Source organism: Ochotona princeps, chromosome 1 (genome assembly GCF_030435755.1).
Source record: "Ochotona princeps isolate mOchPri1 chromosome 1, mOchPri1.hap1, whole genome shotgun sequence".
Lineage (NCBI taxonomy): Eukaryota > Metazoa > Chordata > Mammalia > Lagomorpha > Ochotonidae > Ochotona > Ochotona princeps.
The window spans coordinates 34365204-34386565 of record NC_080832.1 but is presented as its reverse complement, the minus strand read 5'-3'; the positions used below and the strand labels follow the sequence as shown (position 1 = coordinate 34386565).

Below are 21362 nucleotides of genomic sequence, written 5' to 3'. Positions count from 1 at the left end.
AGTTTTTAATAGAACATTTTAAATGTATTAATTAGCTGTCAATTCACAGTCAAAACAGAAGGATCTGAATCATAAATCCACATTATAGCTTCAAGCAGTATTTTTTTTGTCTTCCAGTATTTGCTGACCAAGCTACTTCCTGAAGAAGATTCTTTATCCAAAATCTCAGTGTATCCTTATTATTTTTTTTTGTTGTTGAGAACCTGTGATATCTAATACATTTTTGCATTTCTCTTTGTTTCTTATCTTAAAAATCTTGGCACATAATTTTCTTGGAAGAAAAATTTTAACTTAAAATATTTACACATATTATCCCTTTCAGAGAGCACACTGGGTTTGTACTCATTATGTTGTTGTATCCCCATGGTTTGAGTTTGGGGGAAAAGATGGAAATAGAGGACAAAGAAATACAAATACTTTGCATAAACTTAATAGAATGAGCACCCAAGAGGCGAATCCCTTCTTTGCTGAAAAGTGATAGAATCTGCTAACATTGACCCTTTGTTCAAATTCTAATGAACGGGAAAGACACGTTTTAAACTGGTAGCAATAACATCGATGTATAATACAGTGAATTTGGTTATTATACTAAATCTAATCATGTTGAATTCCTGCCATTTCAAAAGAATTACGGCAAAGATTGCAGTATCTTTTGAGATGTAAAAGCTGAAATCCTTGTCCTCTGGGTGTTTTGTGACTTATTTTCCTTTTTTGTCAGTTTAAGATTTTGCCAGGGATACTTTGGGATATTCAACAATTAAATCACAGAACAAGTATTTTATAGTTTGTAGCAGAGACTATTCTATCCCTGAATTCTGTGAGAGTGATCTGTTGGTATGTTGTTCAGTGGATTTTTTCAATAAATCAGCTTCATGTAATCAATTACTGCGCACACACTATTTAAACAACTAAGTCACTGAGAACAGCACACCAAAAAATATAGAATAAAATGCATTTTGATAGAGTATGTCCCACTAACCAATTTTTGATTCCTTGCTTTGATGTTATAGTTTTGGTTATTTTGAAAAATGAAAATGCTTTGTTAATGAAGCAGCATAGCAGGTGTTTTACAAAAATAAAATCTCTCCACTCTCTCTCAAACCAGAGGTAGCAGTTTCTCTTATGTTTGTGTTTTTCATTCTCTGAATGTCTAAGGGTATTCAAGTTTGTGAAAGCATGGAAAGAGATGTTTTTGTACCTGCACTTAAACTCACTGACACATCTTTGCACATGTAAATTCATTGATACTTCCTGAGTGGTTAAAGTACTGATAAACCACATGGTTTAGTGATTCCCTAATGTACTGGAGTTAATTAGAAGTCTTGGAAGAGGGATAGAATTTGGGAAGTTCAGAAGTAGTGATTTAGCAGCAAGTGCAGAGGCACTTGTGTTTTAAGCACTATCTTGTCTACAGCAGTATCTAAGAAGTCAATACCAGCCTTTGTTTCAGTTACTTCAGAGCTGCAACTTCCCAGTTTGTGCGTACAAGGCTTACATTCTACAGGATCCAAAGGGAACAATGTTAGAAACATTTGTGTTATTTCTTGTGTGTCAATTTTTCATATTTCTGAATTCAGTCTCTGAGATCTTATCAGGAGACCTGAAACTCTCTTCAACCACACTATTGCCGACCATTCTCTAAGTTGTACCCCAAACACCAAGAACTTAGAGCTGACAAATTTTCCATATGTGACAGCAGTTATTAATGAAACAACATATATTACTTTATCAGTACGCTACTTGTTTCATTATTATAATATGCAAGGACAATCATATAACCAGTTTGTATGTATCGTTCTACCTAAGACATGGCACACATAGCATACAATGGCACTCAGTGATATTTGTTCATTATTATTTTGGAATTTTGAATGGCGTTGATAGACACACACATATACAATCTCAGAATATGCCTAGAATATGTATTTTTAGGTCTTTGAATTTTATGCAGATTTCTTTTTCTGGGTGATAATTGGCAGACAAAGAGAGATCATCCAACGTAAGATCATGAGTGACAGTGCAGACTGAAGCCAGGAGATGGGAACTCTGTCCGTGTTTTTGGCCATTGCATCACCCTGTCACCACTGGTTAGCATGAAACAGAAGTCAGGAGTAGAACCAGTTATCAAACTGGCCCAGGCATTCCCAAATGGGATATGAACATCTCAGCCTAAGGCTTTACCATTATGTTCAACATCTGAGTCTCTGCAGATGTTTTATTTTATTATTATTTTCTTTAGTGTGAAAAGGCAGGAATTCAGTATCTCCCTCAGTTGTCACCATGTTCCCTTGTAATACTAATGCTGCTTAGTTTCTTATGTCTCCCCCACCCAGTCTCTTAGCACATTTACCATTTATAAAGAGAAGATAATGTAACATTTCATTTAATGTGTTCCTAATTTCACTCTGTTATCTCTGTGTCACCAAACTGTCTTCTCTGCTAGTTTCTGTTTTAAGGGACAGAATGTATAGTTACCGATTATGGGCTACCAAGTTATTTGCCACACCCTTTCTGTACATTGTCTAATTCAATCTACATTTTATCTCAGTGGTATGCTTTTGATTTTAAATCATGAAAAAAAATAGTTGGAAGTGTAATCTCACATTTATATAAATGCTAGGATCATGTAACAGGAGTATGATTCTAAAGCACTGTGTTGTTACTGCTGCACCATACAAACTCCATCTTAGTAATATTTTGGTGAGATTTAAGTGACATAAGTAGACATGTTTTGTAAGAAGCACTATTTATATAGGAAATTTTACATCAGTTTTTTTTGAAGTCAAACACACTAAGCTGAATAATCTGTGCATAAGAAGCATTTTAGGTGATAATGTTTACAACAGAACTTTGATAAGCAAAATGTTGCAATGTGGGGCTGACATTGTGGTATAGTAGGCCAAACCTCTATGATGCTGCTATCCAGTTGGTCCCCTGGAAACCCTGTGGGAAACGTGGAGGAGCTCCTGGTTTGCAGTCATTTGGAGAGTGAACTAGTGGGTAGAAGCTTTTTCTGTCTCTCCTTCATTCTATGACTGCCTTTCAAAATAAAAAGAAAGTAAATCACCAAAAAATGCTGCCGCTACAATCTAGTCTTAGCTGGTATTATTCTCAAAACCTTGACTGTCAATATGAAACTTTTTTTATTGGCAAAATGTTAAATATACACAAATTGTTTTGGAGAACACCATTGGCTGTGAAATAAAAATCTTTACTGTTTAGCATTGTATATGACATGCAAAGAATCCTTAAAACATTTATGAAAGATTTGTATTATAAAGATACTGTATATACATTTCAAATTGTTCTGGTTGCAAGCTTTTTGATTATGCTTTCTGTAGTGTTTTTTTAAAGTCACTTTGGAGATTGGTGAGAATACTTTGAGATTTTAAATATGCTGTTGTTATTTCTCCAGATCTTCCAGATTGCGTATGTGATTGTGAAAGCAGCTAACTCCCCTCGGCCTGGAAACTGGATTTTGGAACGTTCGCTTGATGATGTTGAATACAAGCCATGGCAGTATCACGCTGTGACGGATTCAGAGTGCCTAACGCTCTACAACATTTATCCCCGCACTGGACCACCCTCGTATGCCAAAGACGATGAGGTTATCTGCACTTCATTTTATTCCAAGATTCATCCCTTAGAAAATGGAGAGGTAAGATGAGAAAGCACACCACTGTAGTACAGATAAGATGACGAAAAAGGCCAGGCAGAAAGATTTGAATGTATCAGTAATTAATGTCAGGGAGATTTTAAAATTGGATTTTATCAGAGGTACATTTTAATGAGTTCTTAACTTAAAAAGTGAAGCGATTAGAATTTTATCTATCTTCACATGTCTCTCATCTCCCCTGAAGATCAGAGACGAGGAAATGAGGTTAAGTTGGAAAGTCAATGATTCAATTTCCTTATGGAGAAATTTTGCAGACAATGAGGGTTCTAATGATTAGACTAGAATTGGAGCCCTTAAAGAATACCTTAGGTTTGTGTGGGCTCTTTTCAGAAGATGGAGACAAAAGAGCTGAACTTGTAAAGAAATAAAGTCTTTGTGAAGTTCTGAAGTGAAAGAACACCTGCTGGTGCCTGTTTGCTGTTCTGTGTTATTATAGGGGGCTCCAATGAGGCTTGTGATTGTGGGTCAGGCTGTCCTGACTGGAGGAGTGCCAACCAGGTTCTACGCGAATTAGAACATATTCTGCTTCCCTGGAGTAGATTGCATGCACTCATTTATTTTAGGGGAGGGGGAAGTTGTGCTTAGCATTTTGGATACCTTCATTGATTTTTTTTTAATCATTCATTGATTTGTAAGTCACAAATGCAAACTATGCCTTTCTTGTTTCTAGTCATAGGCTCTTGCTCTAGTTACTAAACGTCTTTGAGCCTCAGTTTCATCTCTCATACCGCAAAAATAGTACAGTTTCTTATCTCATATGCTTGTCAAAAAGATGAAATGAATTCTATTAAAAGCATTAGGATATTATTGACATGCACATCAAGTGCTCTGTTAAAGGTTTATTGTAATTATAATAATTATTAATCTGCCCAATAGTGGACACTTCACTTAGTTATTCTGATTATGACATTTTTATATTGTATTTTCTGAACAGTTCCCCATTTAATATACGTGACTTAGCCTTCTTTAATCCTACCTGCTTATACTTATGTCTGATATTATCTTAGTAGTCTACACATCTGAAACTAGTATCATCTTCTACATTTCCATTTTTGGAGAACTCATATTCTTTCATATTCACTGTAGCTAATGTGACTTTTCATTGAAACAGTTCTGGAAGAAATTGAGGCTCGTGATAGGAATCTGTCAGATTTCTTTTGGCAGTATTATCTTACGGGCATATACCGGTGCATCAACATATTTCATATTCCCTGTTTAGATATACTGATGTGGGGAAAAGATTCCCAGGGGTGCTCTCAACAGAGATCTCAGGCTGCTAGTTGGCAAGGAGTCAAAAGTAGTGTCAAAAAGCTGTTCTACCTGCTATGTGCTCAGTGATACCCCATTCCTGGACAGTTTGGCCTGAGGATGTAGGATTAACAACTGACAGTATATCTGTGTATAATTTTGATTCTTTTTCTCCTGGATAGAGTGCTTACCCATGATAAATAATTCTATGATATGTTCAAAGCTGTTCTGGTCCCCTTTATTTATTTTGTTTTATTTATTTATTTATTTATTTATTTATTTATTTATTTATTTATTTATTTATTTTAAAGATTTATTTTATTTTTATTACAAAGTCAGATATACTGAGAGGAGGAGAGATAGAGAGGAAGTGGAGCTGCCGGGATTAGAACCAGCGGCCATATGGGATCAAGGCGAGGATCTTAGCCACTAGGCCACGCCGCCAAGCCCTGTTTTATTTATTTTTATTGGAAAGTAAGAAATACAGATAGGAGGAGAGACAGAAAGGAAGATATTCCATCCATCGATTCATTCCCCAACTGGCTGCAAGGGCTGGTGCTGAGCCAATCCAAAGCCAGGAGCCCAGAGCCTCTTTCTGGTCTCCTACACAGGTGCAGGGACCCAAGGCTTTGGGCTGTCTTTGACTGCTTTCCCAGGCCACAATCAGAGAGTTGGATGGGAAGCAGGGCTGCTGGGACATGAACCAGCGCCCATATGGGGTTCTAGCGTGTGAAAGATGAGAACTTTAGCTGCTAGGCTGCCTCACCATGCCCTGTACCCTTTTATTAATTCATAAGTTGATTGAACAATGTAAAAATACAGCCAGGTATATGTGTTATGAAGAAGTTGCACACAAATCCATACCCACATCCTCCCTGTTTGAAATGTAGCTCTCCATCCTTTAGGCTGTATCAGTTTGCCAATGTGAACCTAAACATGAATGTGTTTCTCCCACTGACTCTTGTTTCCTCTACCAATCTCATTCACTAAAAATCACCTAATAATGGTTCTGCTGATTGATTCTACTTGATGTAAATTTTACTGCAGTCTATAGAGAAGTGGGTGAAGAAAGAGAGTAGCTCAGAATGTTAGGATTAGAACAGTAGGACTTAAGAATCAGAATTAAATCCACATTTCTGTTACATGCTGAGCCCAGTACCAGCTGTTGGAGGCATCTGGGAAAACTAAAGCAGATGGAAGGTTTCTTTCCTGCCCTGGTCCCATTCTGCCTTTCAAAAACATATATACACACATAGTATTTTTCAAAGATTTATTTTATTTTTATTGGAAAGTCAGATATTCAGACAGGAGGAGGAGAGAGAGGAAGACCCTCTATCTGAAGATCTACTCCCCAAGCAGCCACAATGGCTGAAACTGCTCCCATCTGACACCAGGAGCCTGGAGCCTCCTCCGGGTCTCCCACGTGGGTACAGGGTCCCAAGGCCTTGTGTTGTCCTTTACTGCTTTCCCAGGCCACAAGCAGGGAGCTGGATGGGAAGAGGAGCCACCAGTACCAGAACCAGAGCCTGCACAGGATGCTGGCGTGTGACCCCAGCTGCTAGGCTACTGTTCTGGACCCCCAAACATCATATTTTTTAAAATTAAGTTCTCGCTTTCCCCTATTCTCAAGCTGCCTACGTCTGGAGTCTAAGCCAATGTGTGTGGGATTTACCAAAGTCCCATCCATGAAAGCCCTGCAATTCAGCTTTTTTCTTCCCAAGGCAGCAAGGCTGTGGGATGCAACACTTTGCCTTTCAGCCCTGTCTGGAAGACAAAAGCCCACGGGACAAAAAACTGTGACAGTGTACCAATCACATCCCTGAACATCTTTCTTCTCTTTTATGTTGACAAGGTTATCGTTTAATCTTCTTGTTAGCTCACAGATGGTTGATTCAGTTTGTCAAAATGTTCTTTGAGATTATTGGCCCTAATGATCTAATCTGCTAAGAGAAGCGAAGTTGTGTTTTCATTTAAAAAAAGAAGAAGAAACTAAGAAGCTTTACTTAAGTGTAAGAAGTGTTTAGAAATATCCACAGTATGTTTTCTCAGCCTTATTATAAGGATAGTATAGAGCAACACTATATTGGTGATAACGAAAAGTTACTGTTGGTATCCTGCCATTAACCACAGATGGTATTCAAGTTCTGTTAGTTTTCTTATTTGAAATCCAATTCTGATATTTAGTAGTATTTAATCATGTTTTTTTTCCAGTCCCTCTGAGAGTTTCAAAAGATACTTAACAGATATTTAGACATATTTTGTACACTATTGCTTAATTTAGGTTTGCTGTTATTTTCTCACAATAAGCGGTTTCTGGGTTTGGAGAAAGAACACCACAAAATAAACAGCTTTATCTTGACATCATTTATTTGTTTTACTATTCACATATCTTCTGTGAGTTTCCTTTTTATTGCTTGATTTACACTTCCAGATTCATTTTAATTTTGGACAACAGCTTCCAAATATGTGTAATATGTACTTTTGGCTAACTGTTGACTGATCCCTTTTTTCCAATCCTATGCAATATTCTTTGGAAACAAATTTAAGCAGAGATAAGAATAGTTAGGATATATTAAGGACAAACCATGAAGTGAGGAATTATGATAAAAGTTTCGGTTATATTAAGCATTTATGTTTAAGCATATAACAATAAAAGAAAATATCTATGTAATGAGTAAATCTACTGAATGGAAGGTTTATTTTTTTTGTCAGTTGACTACAGAATTTTGAAGGCATTGTGCCAAAACTTTTATGACATCCTAAGGTGCTATATTTCAGTAAGAATTGTATCATTTTGGAGCTGAAGGTTGCCTTTGGTCAATTCTTCATTGATCTGTCAAATGGTATCCTATGCTTGACTTCTGTGTCTGCATCAAACATTCTCAATTCCTTCTCTTCATGCTCACTGGAGATCGTACAATCTTTTTTCCTTCTTGTCTCTTTTTTGTTTGTTTTTCATTCATTTACTTTCTTTTTAATTAATTACACTTCATTTGTGACACAGTTTCATAGGCTCTGGGATTCCCCCAACCCCTCCCGGTACCCTCCCCCCACGGTGGATTCCTCTTGACTCTTTTAACTGCATCATCTCTGATTATTTCTTTAGTTGTTTTCTGTTGTTCCGGTTATCCCAGCTCACATTCTCTACAATTTGGCTTGACCCCCACACTCCACTCCAGGTTGCCCTCAAGAAATCTATAAATGTTAAGAATGGCCCTAAGGCTTATACCTAGTTCTAGGGAAAACTATACCCAGAGAGAGATTAACACTACCATGTGGCATCCTGTGCCTGACCTCTAAGGAAGGGAAGCCGACTGAGTTTGGAGATTGTCCCAGGGCACCCAGGCAGGGCCTGGCAAAAGAGGCAAAGGGAGGACAATGGAATGATAGCCCTGTATGTTGTTGTGCAGGCAGTAATCAGGAGGCTTGCGTGGATTCCTGAAGAGAGTTCCATCAATAGATTAGTTACTCCTAACTGGAAGATTTCTCTGCACACCCCTCCTATAACTGTTCACCTAAACTGTTGACATATATCCTGTTAGAATTATAGAGTTAGACCACCTGAAAAAACAGCCAGGTTCAGCGAAATCATGCTTCAATGCTATAAACTGCTAAAGACTAAAATTAAAATAGGCATGAGACAGCTGAATGGTAATCTATAGCCCTTTTAAGGTGTATAGAACCCTGCTGAATATAAACCAAAATGGAAATGTCTATGAAGAAGTCACAGGTTGTGGTTGAGAACCTGCATTTTCCTATTAACATATTGGTTAATCAATACCATGTCAATTAATGCCATAATATTACAAATGATTGGAAATATTATGTTGGAACTTTTAATTGATTGGAATGATACTCTGCCGGCTCTACCTTCAGACCAGAGATGGTCTCACCAAGAAACCATTGAACTTACCAGGACAATAAGATGCTGGACTTTATGCTTGGTAAATACCCCCAATGAAAGAATGTCAACTGAATTTGAACTATGGAAATGCAACAAGGTGGAGCAATCCATCGTGGGGGGAGGGCTTGGGGAGGGGCGGGGGAATCTCAGTGCATAAAAAAATGTATCACATAATGTAATGTAATTAGTTCTTTTTAAAAAAAGGAAATGCCATAAAAATATGTTAAAAAAATAGCATCATCAATAGCAAGAGGACTCAGCTGGACCCATGCTTTCTCCCGCTTTGACGGAGAGATGCTGAGCTTCCTCCTAGGAACTACAGGATAAGAAGTAACAGACTTCATGGGGCCTCCATTCCTGGGGACCAGCCTCAGAGGAGGGCACTGGTGGGGAGAACAGCTACCTAGAGAACCTTCTCCAGAGCTGCCAAGGTAGCTACCTTCATCGACACCTACAGTCACGGCCCAAGTGTTGCCTCTGCTAAGTTGCTCCGTTTGCTCTTATGAACTTCTAGAAGCAAAAATAAATAAATAAATAGAGCCAACAACAACAGCAAAAAACTCCTGCACTTAAAAGCACCACTGAGCATTCATTTTGAGGGTTTGGAAGAACTACTTGCTTGACTAGGACTTCTAATTCAGTAGATTTAGGAGGGCAAGGAAACCAGGTTTATATTTCAAAGCAAGTTTCCTTGTAGTTCTGATATAACTATTACTGATTTATTGTTCAGATATTCCAGTCTTCTCAAACCCTGGAGGAGAACAGGGTATCAGTTCTCTTGGAAAAAGAATCACTCATTCTAACTCTGACTGGAGAAAGAGACTACATTTTTTCCATTGGTAAACGTGATAGAATGTACTATGTCAAATCTCTGGGAGGTTTTGAATTGAATAAATAAATTTTGAGCTGTAGCTAGGTTTTCAAATGTTGCAAAGAAGCTGAAAGAGGAATCTTATCAATAACATTGAGGAGGATCGGCTTTGTAGTTAGCATTGCTATGGGGATCATAAAATTAAAATTTGTAAAAGTGTTTTTCCTTGTTATGAGATTTTTTTCTTTTATATGACTAGGATTGCTACTTTGAATTTTTGTCTGATCAATTGTCACGTGACTGATAACTAAATAGTCATTGTTACCACATGATTTCGCTGCAATTTCCTCTCACAGAAGCCCTTCAGTTATTTACATATGATTTTCTCTCTTAGTTTCCCCAATCTTTTCCACTCTGCTGGAACACTCTCCACTGGTGTTTGGATTCAGTTTGAATCTGGTTTTGAAGGAAGACAGGCTTACCTAAAAATCTCTAGAGAAACCATCATTAATTCTTTCAGACACATTTTCTTGTAAACTCTACGCAGTCCCTTGACACTATTTTGATTTCCTATGTGACAAAATTTTATATATGCCGGCTTGTATTTTTTCCTTTTTCTTTTCATCACCTGAGGTTATGATATCCTTAAAATTGCAAATTTTGGAGAAGGAAGAAACAAGCCTAGTACTATATTACAAATGTTTTCAAGATCCTTATTTGATTTAATATCGTTACAAATTTACCAAGATTTTGGGTGTAAGTCTGTGTACAAATGAGAAAGTAGCCTTTTGAATTACCTTGGAATTGACATTTGAAAATAAGCTAACCTTCTCTGTGCTTTATTCATTTCTTCTATTTGATCAATAGGATATGTGATCACCAAGACCTCAATGACAGTTAGCCAGCTACCTTCATCCTGCAGTTCAGCCTGGTAAATAACACTGTTAGCTATTCTGAAAGGTCCCTCTCGAATTTCTCCCTTCGATGTCAAATCACAAAAGTAACAACACACAAGGTCCACGGACCAACAGTTCTTCCCAAGACAGTCATCTTAATGTGTGTGGCTATTTGTTAAATGACTTCATAGGACTTTTTACTATTGAAGCTCTTTAAACAAGTTATTCTGTTGCAATTTCATTGCATGAAATGGGAGAACCTTGAAGAAATAAGTTTAGCTCATGACATAGCTAGTGTAAGTTTCATTCCAAGAAGAATTTCAAAACACAAATCTGCTTTGGTTTTAATAAGAATCACATTACAGGAGATCTGATAGAAACTGTATAAAAAGGGTTTTAGGAAATGACTTTGCTGAAAAATTTGTATCTAATGTGGCACTGCTATTTGGATTTAACTTCTTTCCGAGTATGCTTATAGAATGAGGTATTGATTTTCACTTCTTTCTAGGCATGGTTATGGAATGTATCTGCTCCTGTGGGTGTCCTGGGAGCCTCCCAGATTTAAACAGGGCAATGATAAATTGCCCGGGTCTAAGTTTCCAACAGGGACATTTAAAGAACAGAAACTATTGATTCTATGTGGGGGGTTGGTGTTAGGAGAAATGAGGAGAATTCAGTCAATAGACTATTCTTACAAATGAACAACAGAACTCAAGGTGTGTGTGGCCAAAATACACTTAGAATTCCAGAACTTTGGGAGCAGTGCAGTAGCCTAATGGCTGAGGTCCTTGCCTTGCCTGTGCTGGAATCCCATATGGGCTCCAGCTTTAATCCTGGAAGCCCCACTTCTCATCCAGCTCCATGCTGTGGCTTAGGAAAGCAGTTGAGGAGGGCCCAAAGCTTTGGGACCCGGCACACATGTGGGAGACCCGAAAGAGGCCTCTGGCTCCTGGTTTCATACTGCCTCAGCTCCAGCCATTGTGGCAACTTGGGGATTGAATCATCAGATGGAAGGTCTTCCTCTCTGTCTCTCCTCCACTCTATGTGTCTGACTTTCCAAGAAAAAAATATTTTTAAAAAAAGAATTTCAGAACTTCTCAAGTATCTTAAGCTATACATGTCAGTTTTTTAAGCATGAAATTTGATTGCCCTACCAAGTATGTCTCTTAGTATTAGAAATTCTTATCCTTTTGCTGAAAAATAGTACACTGCTATGCTAAAATCAGTTGCATTTCATTTCAATAGCATGGTTTTTCAAATAACTTGCCAGTGCTCTAATTTACATACATCCAATTTCAAACTAGATTTGTGCCAAAATAAACATAAACTTGGCAAAATTTTTGAAATTCGATGCCAGACCCAGCCCTGAATTTTGTTGTTTCACCTAGTCTGTGACTTTTCTTCAAAGCTCTGATATGAATAAATTTCAATGCTAATTTTTATTTTTCAGGACAAATAAAACGTTTTCAAACATTTCGTCCTTGACCTTTGTAAAAAATTATTATCACCTTGCAAAAAAATCACTACAAATAAGTCAATATTATATACACTATTTACTTTAACTTATGTACTCTGAAATGTTTATTTTCACTGGAGCATTGAAAAGATAAGCAAACTAGCATTTAACTTTGCTGCCACCTTATAGTAAAATATATTTAAGAAAAATAAGATTTTCTTGGTACATGCCGTTCATCATAGGAAGTCTACATTAAAGCTGCATGAACCAAGAATTTTAAATTGCAGTCAGTAATTTGGGCCCAAGTTTAAAAACATGTTGAGATCACAAAAATATAGAGGAAGAATAATATTTCCTGCAGAAAATGCAGAATTTAGTAGAGAACTACTAAGTGTGCTAGATATTATTAGAAGCCTTTAACAATGTCAAAACTCATCTTACAGCATTTAAAAATTGGATCTAAAGTCTGGCATAAATGTGCCATAATGAAATGGCAAGTCACAAAGGTTTGATGGCTCCTAAGTTTTATTTCCCACTATCTAAGATTTTCTGTTCAAGTGTGAATCCCAAGCAAAGAAAGGGTTCCAGGTAATAAAATGTGTTTGTTGTCAACAACATTTGTACTAACCATCTTATCTATGATGCTTTGTGAGTTACAAATAATTTTGCCACACACATTTCTGGTTGACGATCACCAAAGCCTTGGAGGTGCATGGTGCCAATGTGTTTAAGGTTTGTTTTATTTTACTTGACAATTCAGCGTTAGAAAGAAAGAAAGAAAAGAAAGAAAAGAAAAGAAAAGGAGAGAAAGAAAGAGGAGAGAGAGAGAGAGAGAGCATGTATCTCCTGGTTCACTTCCCAAATGGCAGAAATGAACAGAGCTGAACTGTCCTGAAACTGCAAGCCAGGCACTTATTCCAGGTTTCCCAAGTAGGTGCAGAGGCCCACGGACTAGCCGTCCTCCACTATTTTCCAGGTTGCACGCAGGAAGCTGGTTTGTATAGCAAAGCAGCTGGACCATGAACTGTTGCTGATATGGGAACTTATACAGAAAAAAAAACGGAATAACTTCATTGAGGTCATGAATCTCTGGCCTAAATTCTGTCCACATATTTGGGTGGTAAATATCATAATCATACTTCTTAAACTAAACCCAGATCCAATCAGCCATTTTCAACTGCATCTTTTCACTGGTCACAAGGTACGGGTATCAGTGTGTGGATAATTAAGTGCCCTCCACCCTATCTATTGTGCAAAACCTTAGCTTGTGGCAGTTAATCAGTGTCAGGAAAGATAACATACTATTATCTTTATTGCTGAAGTATACTTGAAAATACAACAAAGTTTCTTGCACTAGTGTAAAATGCATTTCTTATCCTTAGGGAAACTGTTTCAACACTTGAGCTAGCATCAAAAGTCCTTGAGAAAAATAACTCAGGATTGGAATGGTTATGATTACACTCTACAAGCAAATTTAAAAAGATATCAGGAGCTGCCTTATCAGGTTCCCTGCTAAGAAATGAATACTGGAGAAAAATCTGTGAATAGTTCTAGCCTGGGGATGTGTACTGTTTTGCACCAAAGCCAACTGACTGCAGCCAAATATTTTCCTTGGAAATATGGAAATAAATAACTTTGCTGAGTTCTGCAACCTGGGAAGTGCATAAGATATGTAATTGAAATTGTAATCATGGGTAGAAAAAATTGTATGATAATCATTTTGCAAAGAAAAATGGCATCCTTGGCAAGATTACAAGTTAGAAAGTTATATTCCCATGTGCAAATTTGTTCTCTAGCTTCATTCAATAATAAGCATCACTTACTTTCTTACTCAACTGATAAATGCCTTCTAAAACCAAACCTACTATTAGGTTGAGCTAGATGAAATTGGCAATATTTGACAAGTTTTAATCAGCAAATTGCAGTTTCATATAGCTTTTCTCTTTCAAATCATGAATAATAATACTTGTAGAAATTTAAACCATCCTCAGTACAACCCCAATATATGAATTGTTATATAAATTTCTCAATTAAAAAAAAATGAATGAATCCTGTCTATTTGTTGGTTCACTGCTTATATGTCCATAACACTGTCCCTGGATGAGGCCAAAGCCGGGAACCCAAAACTTTATGTGGGTTTCCCAAGAATAGAGCAGGAACACAGGTGCATGCTCTAGCCCCTGCTGTCTCCTATAATGCATTAGCAGGAAGCTGGAAAAGAAGTAGTGGGAGGACATTATGTTAAGCAGTTTGATCAGGGGCACCAAGAGTTGGTTTTGCCTACCCACTGAGATGATCATTTGAAAATGTAATGTATACTGGTAATAAGGCATGAGGATTTCTTCTTGAAAACCTTTTTCTTGTTGCATTGGTAATTGGTGAATAGTAAGCTAACAATGAATCATCTTGAATTTGTTTATTAGTTTAGTGGGAGAGGATAGTAAATACAATATTTATGTTAACAGTCAGGTGTTATGCCAGCTACCATGAATTCTACATGGAGGGTGAGGGTATGTTGTTTTTAAATAACAAGCTTGAGCAGTGTGTTATTTGGGCTCACAGAAGGTAGAGTATGTGTGTTTCTGTGTTTCTACGGATACATTCCAAAATTCCTATGTGCACAACATAATCACATGTTTTCAAAAATAGCAGTTGTATAAGGAGTGATGGCTGTCACCTATGAAGAGGTGTAACACATGTTTTAACCTGACATCATCTTTCAGCACTTACCTGCTCTTTGCCTCAGGATGAATTATCCTATTGCAAGGCTATTGATGAAAACTCTTGAAAGATTATGTCAAGGGAAAAGGAAAAAGAAACGATTCCCTTTTGAAGGGAAAACATTACCGCTATAATTTAATTTTCTCTTCCTACCTCCACATTATTAAAAACACTTCATTTTTCTTTTTTTTTACAATGTGTTATGTTGTCCCCATTTATCTAGTACCAAGATAAACTTTTGTGTTGAATTAGCTACAGTCGAGCAGTTAGCACATTAATCAATACTAAGCAATTACTTTACCCAAAAGATAGGACACGACAAAAACCACCAGGATTCAGTTCTACCTTAACCACCAAATAAATTTATATTATGGATAGATTTTTACTGAGTTTATGGAACTGATATGGAGTCCTCAACATTTAGTTCTTGTTTTTTTTCCTACTAATGAATACTGAGCACCCCCTGTGTGATAAACTGACAGCTGCATAGGGGACAAAGGGTATTATTATATTTTGGGGGAATCTCTAAGAGGGGAACTATCTGAGTCTGGGAGAAGCTTGTAAATGTAGTTTTAGCACAGAAGAGGCTTATTACAGGGATGGGAGGAGAAGGGAATGGCAGTCATCTGTGGAGTGAACCTTTGTTGCCTTAGTGAGTGGGAGAGGGAGTGAAGGGAGGCAGGCTGCGTTCATGCCTGTTGTTTTGACTCACCATGATTTCCGATATGGAATAACTGAATACATTGAGTAGAGAGACTGCCTGTACTGAGCTGCAGAACAGGTTCCAAACAAAGAAAAAAATTCCATTTTAGATTTCACAGGGGAAATCTGCCTTGAAAAGTGTCACATAAACAGATTTTAAGAAAGCAAAATTGTATCACTGCAATAATCATTAAATGCTTGTTTAAAAAGAGTATTTGTCAGCATAAGGAATTATTATGCTTAGAATGCTTGCTTGTAGAATGCATTCTGTTTTCAAGTTCTTTTGCAATCATGCTCACACAATGTGGGGTTTGTTCTTCAAGCATCAGGGAAGTGCTGGAAGTGCAGTGTTGGAGCCTTCCACTTAACCCCTAGTGCTTTTATGACTTTCAATAAGAAATAACTTTTAATAATTTCTGTAGCAAGCCTATCAGCATGTTTGGCCACTACATACTGTCATCAGTCCAGTTGGGAGAAGTTGATTGCATTCTCGATGGAGTATCTAAGAGAAGCACCCGTGGGCTTGTTTATTTAGTTTGCTATTTTGAGATAATGCCTAGCTGAAAACATCAAAGAATGGATAAACTCCCAATGTGGAAGCAAAAGACAAAAGCAAAGTAACTGCTCTTGTCTTCAGCAGGTAGATTGTGTTGCCTCAGGGTGAAGAATCCGTTTTTTCTATCAAACATTTAATGCCTGCTAAAAACACCATACTACTTACAGAAGGTGCTTCAGCCTGGTTATGTGCCACGTCAAGGCATGCTAGTCAACAAAGGCCACAGATAAGATGGATTTTCAAGTTCCCATTGCGTAGTTATGTAGCTGCCATCTGATCATTGTAGCGCAGGTAATCATTCACCTCTGCTGGTGCTTGTACAAGCAAACACACTGAACAGACACGTAGAATATGATTGTATACAGTACATAATACTTGACAATAAACAACTGTTATTGTTAGAGAGTACTCCTTCTATTTTTCACTGGCATACATCTGTTCTCCTGCATCTCATTTCATTATTCATGTTGAATGTATCCATTTTGTTCATCATGGACCCAAGAGCAATAGGCTGTAAGTGCCTTATCCCCTAAGTGTTTAGTAGGCTGTGCCATCAAAGAGTGTGTAAATTCACTATATGATGTTCACATGATGAAAATTATCTGAGCACATGTTTCTTAGACTGTATTGCTATCTTTAAATGAAGCATGACAGTATAGACAAAGCAACAACAAAACCCACACGTTAAAAAAAAAGTTCCCTACAACCTCAGAAATGCTGGCTAAATGTGTACTGAGGTTGCCAAGGTAAATCACTGGAATTGTAGCAAAATGAGGGGAAATGGTGTCCTGTGTGTGTGTGTGTGTGCACATGCACACGTGTGTGTGATTTACCACTCTGCTGAATTTGCCATGTTTCACTAGTGTTTGGAGTCACCCCATAGAGGGGAGCCCGGGTACATCATTCCCCCTTGCTCTGCCTTGCATTAGGGCTGAAAGAAGAGATGGTGTAGGATATTTAATCCCCATCATTGGAAAGATAGCACAGTTGGTGACTAACTTTCTTTTCTGGAAATAGTAGATGTAATTCTTCAACCAAATGCCATTTTCTTTTATCAAAAAAAGAAAGGTGGAGTGTGAAGAGGAGATGTCAGTGCTTCCAATGACACTAAATTTGTTTTGAAATAGTGAAAAAAATAGCATCCCAGGGTCCTTCAGACTCCAAACTTGGAAACAGACCAAATAATGAGAAATGAGACATTCATTCTCTTAATTGTTAGGACTTGTAGAGAGAACAGTAAATGCAAATCATGTTTGAAAATGTCTAAAATAATTAGGTCATGAATAATCAGGAAAATATATACCGAACCGAACAATGCTTTGATGTTCTGGTCTGCAAAGAGGCTTTGGGGTTATTTTGAAAAATAACTTCATCACAGTCCTGTCCAGAACTCACAGCTGCAGACAGAAGTAAACAACTCCGATTAGTAGACTTCAAGGTTATAGAACAGCTGAAGACGCAAAACTAAATGAAACTCTCGTTCATTCCCATTGACATAACTCACAAAATCCTCTCAAGGGAAACTACAGAAGAATTTTTCCTGAGATAAGCATACAAATAACTTCTACTTGTTTGTTTTGTTTTAAATCAGATAACAAGCATGGATGTTTTCTCTATTTCCCTTAAAAAGACATCTGCATTTTTATATGGGATCATTTATGTAATAGTGTCTTTTTATGGATGGATACCTAGCTTAAAGCTGCTTGGTTTAGTAGACATTGCCGTAAACTTTCGAGTTCTATGGAGGAGAGAATCAGCATTTAGTGCTTCTGACATTTTCCCACTCTGGAGTTTGCAAAGAGAAGCCAAATCAGTAAATCATGCATTGGAGTAAAAAGTGGGGATCCTCAGTTTACCTAAACTACTATCCTCATCAATGGAAGGACAAAACTTCTAATGCATTAATTTTGTGAGCAAAAGAAATCGCCCTCAATTTTACAAGTGATGTTTATTGATTGCTAGAACTGAACCAAACCCTCAGGAAAACCAGCAGCACAATGCTCACTCCCCTTGCTGGATTCAAATAGAAGCATCCATACGAAAACATTACAGATACAAGTTATTTGCACAGCAGTATTTTTTCTTCTTTTAAATGATTTATTTTTATTTGAAAGTCAGATTTAATGAGTAAAAGAGAGACAGGAAAAGACCTTCCATCTACTCATTTGTTTAAATGGCTGCAGCAGCCAGAGCTAAGCTGATCTGCTACCAGGAACTCTTCCAGGTCCCAAGGACTTGGGCCGTTCTCTGCTGCTTTTCCACACCATAAACAGGGAGCTGGAAGAGAAATGGAACAGCTGGGACTTGAGCTGAGACCCATATGGGATGCCAGTACTTGAAGGTAGAAGATTAGAATGTTGAGCCACCACACTGGCCTGTGTAGTAGTTTTTCTTTCATTACTTGTGAGCCTAAGAGATCTTTGCTTACTCAGCCCAAAACCAAAACAGGAGCAGTATGTTACATGAGCCCCACTAACCTTGCCCTGCAAACGGCATGAATATCTCAAATCAACATTTTTTGTTGCCTTCATGCCATCATTGAAGAGAGCTTTTTATAACTGTGTACCAAATAAAAAGTCTTCTATAACTTAGAAAAAGCAAATTGGTGTCCCAGTCTGATTTCTGTTTAGAAATAATTTTCCAAGTGAGTTTTCCCTTGCCTCTGGTAGTCAAGATGATCATTTTGTAGCATCTGGATAGTTTCACATTAAATCTAGAGTTGAGATTAAAAGAATGCATATAGAATGCTTTTTAAAAAATGTTTTTTCCCAGCTGCTGCTTATTCATTTCAAAGAGACATGGTTAAATGAGTGTAACAGTCTTTAAAATTCCTTAGGAAACACAAATCATTGAAAGTCTTGCCAATCTACTTCCTTACCATTTAGTTTTTCCCATGGCAAAACTGGTTAATATCTATATGGAATGAAAAGCTTAGAATATTAAAATAGAATCATTGGCTGAAAAGGTCTTTGTAAACATGGGTGGTTTGGAATCTCTGCCTCACAGTCAATAGCTCTGTAACCTTGGGCAACTCTTTGAAGTTTGGGTTTCTAATCTTAAAATGGGTAAATAGAAATATGTATCTTCCCATGTTGGTGGTATTAAATGACGTAATTTTAAAAATATCTGGCTCAGGTTGAAGACTCTGTAAATGAAAGCTGTTATCATGCATTTTACTCTATTACACAATTCAACTTAATGTATCAGTTTTTTAAAAAAATTTAATTTTCTAACCCTGTAGCGCTTGTGTGGATACACCTAGCAATTTGGAGTTTGTACAAGGTTCTTCCAGAGTTCCATGCTTTTGAGAGTTGTCACCTAATCTTGACTTTTAAAATGTGATTTTTTTTATTTACTTACTTATTTATTTATTATCATTTTATGACACAGTTCCATAAGCCCTGGAATTTCCCTTACCCCTCCCTAATTTACTCCCCCGTCCCACCTAGTTCCTCTGTATTATTACTAAAGTATAGCTCTTCATACACAAGCATATGTCCATCATTGCAGGCATGGACAATGGCAGAGAGTCCAGCATCCTATTGTCTAGAGTTAGTAAACAGTTTCACTGGGAGTGCAACTTTGTCTGGAAGTAGAAATACATACTGAATTATATCCTTACATCTGGATATAATAGTCTCCATTACACAGTTACTATACAAGTCCTTAAATGAAAAGCCATAAACAAAATCAAAAACAGGAAGAAAGAAAAGAAATAACAGCACCATGAAGTTAAATAACATGCTACTAAATGACTAATGTGTTGCTGAAGAAACGAAAAAAAAATCTAAAATCTTCTTAAAGAAAATGATGCTTCTGTATGATCTATGAGTCATTGAAGAATTTAAGAAGAAAGTATTTTGAAGAGATGAAACTAACAAAAAATAATCAAAATCCATGAAATACAGTTTCCACTGATCTTTGTTGGTGAAGTGTGTCTCTTGTAGGCAACAAATCAATGGGTTTTATTTTTAAATCCAGCCTACTAATCTATGATGTTTGATTGATGAGTTTAAACCATTTATATTCACTGTTAATACAAATAGGTGTAATTTGGTCCTGTGATTTTAGGAATGGGTCATTCGTTGGTTTAGTCTTCTGTTGTCATTTTACTGGGATGTTCTCATTTGCCTTTGGTTTTGGTGAGTACTATTCCTTTTCTCTGTCAAGAGAACATCTTGAAGTATCATTTGTAGGGCAGGTTTGGAAGAGGCATATTCTTTTAACTTTTCTTGACTGTGGAAGAATTTTATTTCATTTTCAAAGACAAAGGAAAGTTTTCCTGGGTACATTATCCTGGGATGACAATATTTTTTTCTTTTAGAATCTGGATTATGTCACTTCATTCTCTTCTTGCCTGTAGAGTTTCCTGTGAGAGATCTCCTGTGGATTTAATTGGCATTCCTTTATATGTCGGTTGATTTTTTTTTCCACGTGCATATTTAAGGCTCTTTTCCTTATGTTCATTTGAAGAGAGCTTGATTGTCATTTGTCTTGGTGAAGATTGCTTTTGATCAAGCCTGCTGGGAGTTCTGTGCCCTTCCTGGAGGTTGTTTCCCAATTCTTTCTCTAGATTAGGGAAAATTTCCCCTATTATTTCATTAAATAAATTTTTAAACCCAGATTCTCTTTCTGCACCTTCTGTGACTCCTATAAATCTTATATTTGGCCTTTTAATAGTGTCTTTCAATCCTTAAATACTTGTTTTGGCCTGATCCAGCTCTGCTTCCAACTTTTTATTTGTTTCCCTCTGGTAAGAGGAAATATCTTCTAATTTTGAGATTCTTTTTTCTGCCTCCTTCATTCTATTTTGGAGACTCTCCATTGTACTTTTAGTTTGCTCCACTCTGTTCTTCATTTCAGATACATCAGCTTTCATTTGATTCATTTCCAGTGTGACATATTCCTTGAATTCCTTGAATTCCTGCTTTACATGCTTCTTGTTGATAAGACAATGTCTTCCTCACTGAATTCTGAAGTTAGCAAAGGGTTTTGCTGCTTTGCAGGAGAGTCTTCAGTACTATTCATTGTGCCTTCATTTCTTCTTTTGCTCTTTGTGATTGTACTTCTGGTTATCAGATTCTTCTCCTTGGGACAGGTTTCTAAGTTCTATCACCCACAGGTCTACAGTTCAGTTTTACTTATTGCAGTTGGAACATGGCTCTTTGTTTGTAGCTAGTTGTTCTACTCCCTCCAGCGAGTTCCAGGTCTGGGTTCTTATGTTAGATTTCCACATGATCTCCATAGTCTCAGTTCCTGGTTCACCAGTCTCCACCTCCTGTGATATCATGCTGAGGCTGCAACACTGTCTGCACAAACTTTTCCCCACTTCTATTTGGAGCAGGTCCCAGAATTAGGGAGAGACCAGGTGTCCTATATAAGTAGGTTGTTG

General features: G+C 37.2%; 1 protein-coding gene across 4 annotated transcripts in view; it reads left to right on the top strand.

Moving 5' to 3' along the window:
• Positions 1-21362, top strand: part of LAMA2 (laminin subunit alpha 2) — a 634064-nt gene that overhangs the window by 188261 nt on the left and 424441 nt on the right. For all 4 annotated transcript variants that reach the window (XM_058676547.1, XM_058676596.1, XM_058676658.1 and 1 more), the window contains exon 4: positions 3416-3658. In XM_058676547.1, the coding sequence (XP_058532530.1) occupies positions 3416-3658 (243 nt within the window). The remainder of the gene's footprint in view (positions 1-3415; positions 3659-21362) is intronic.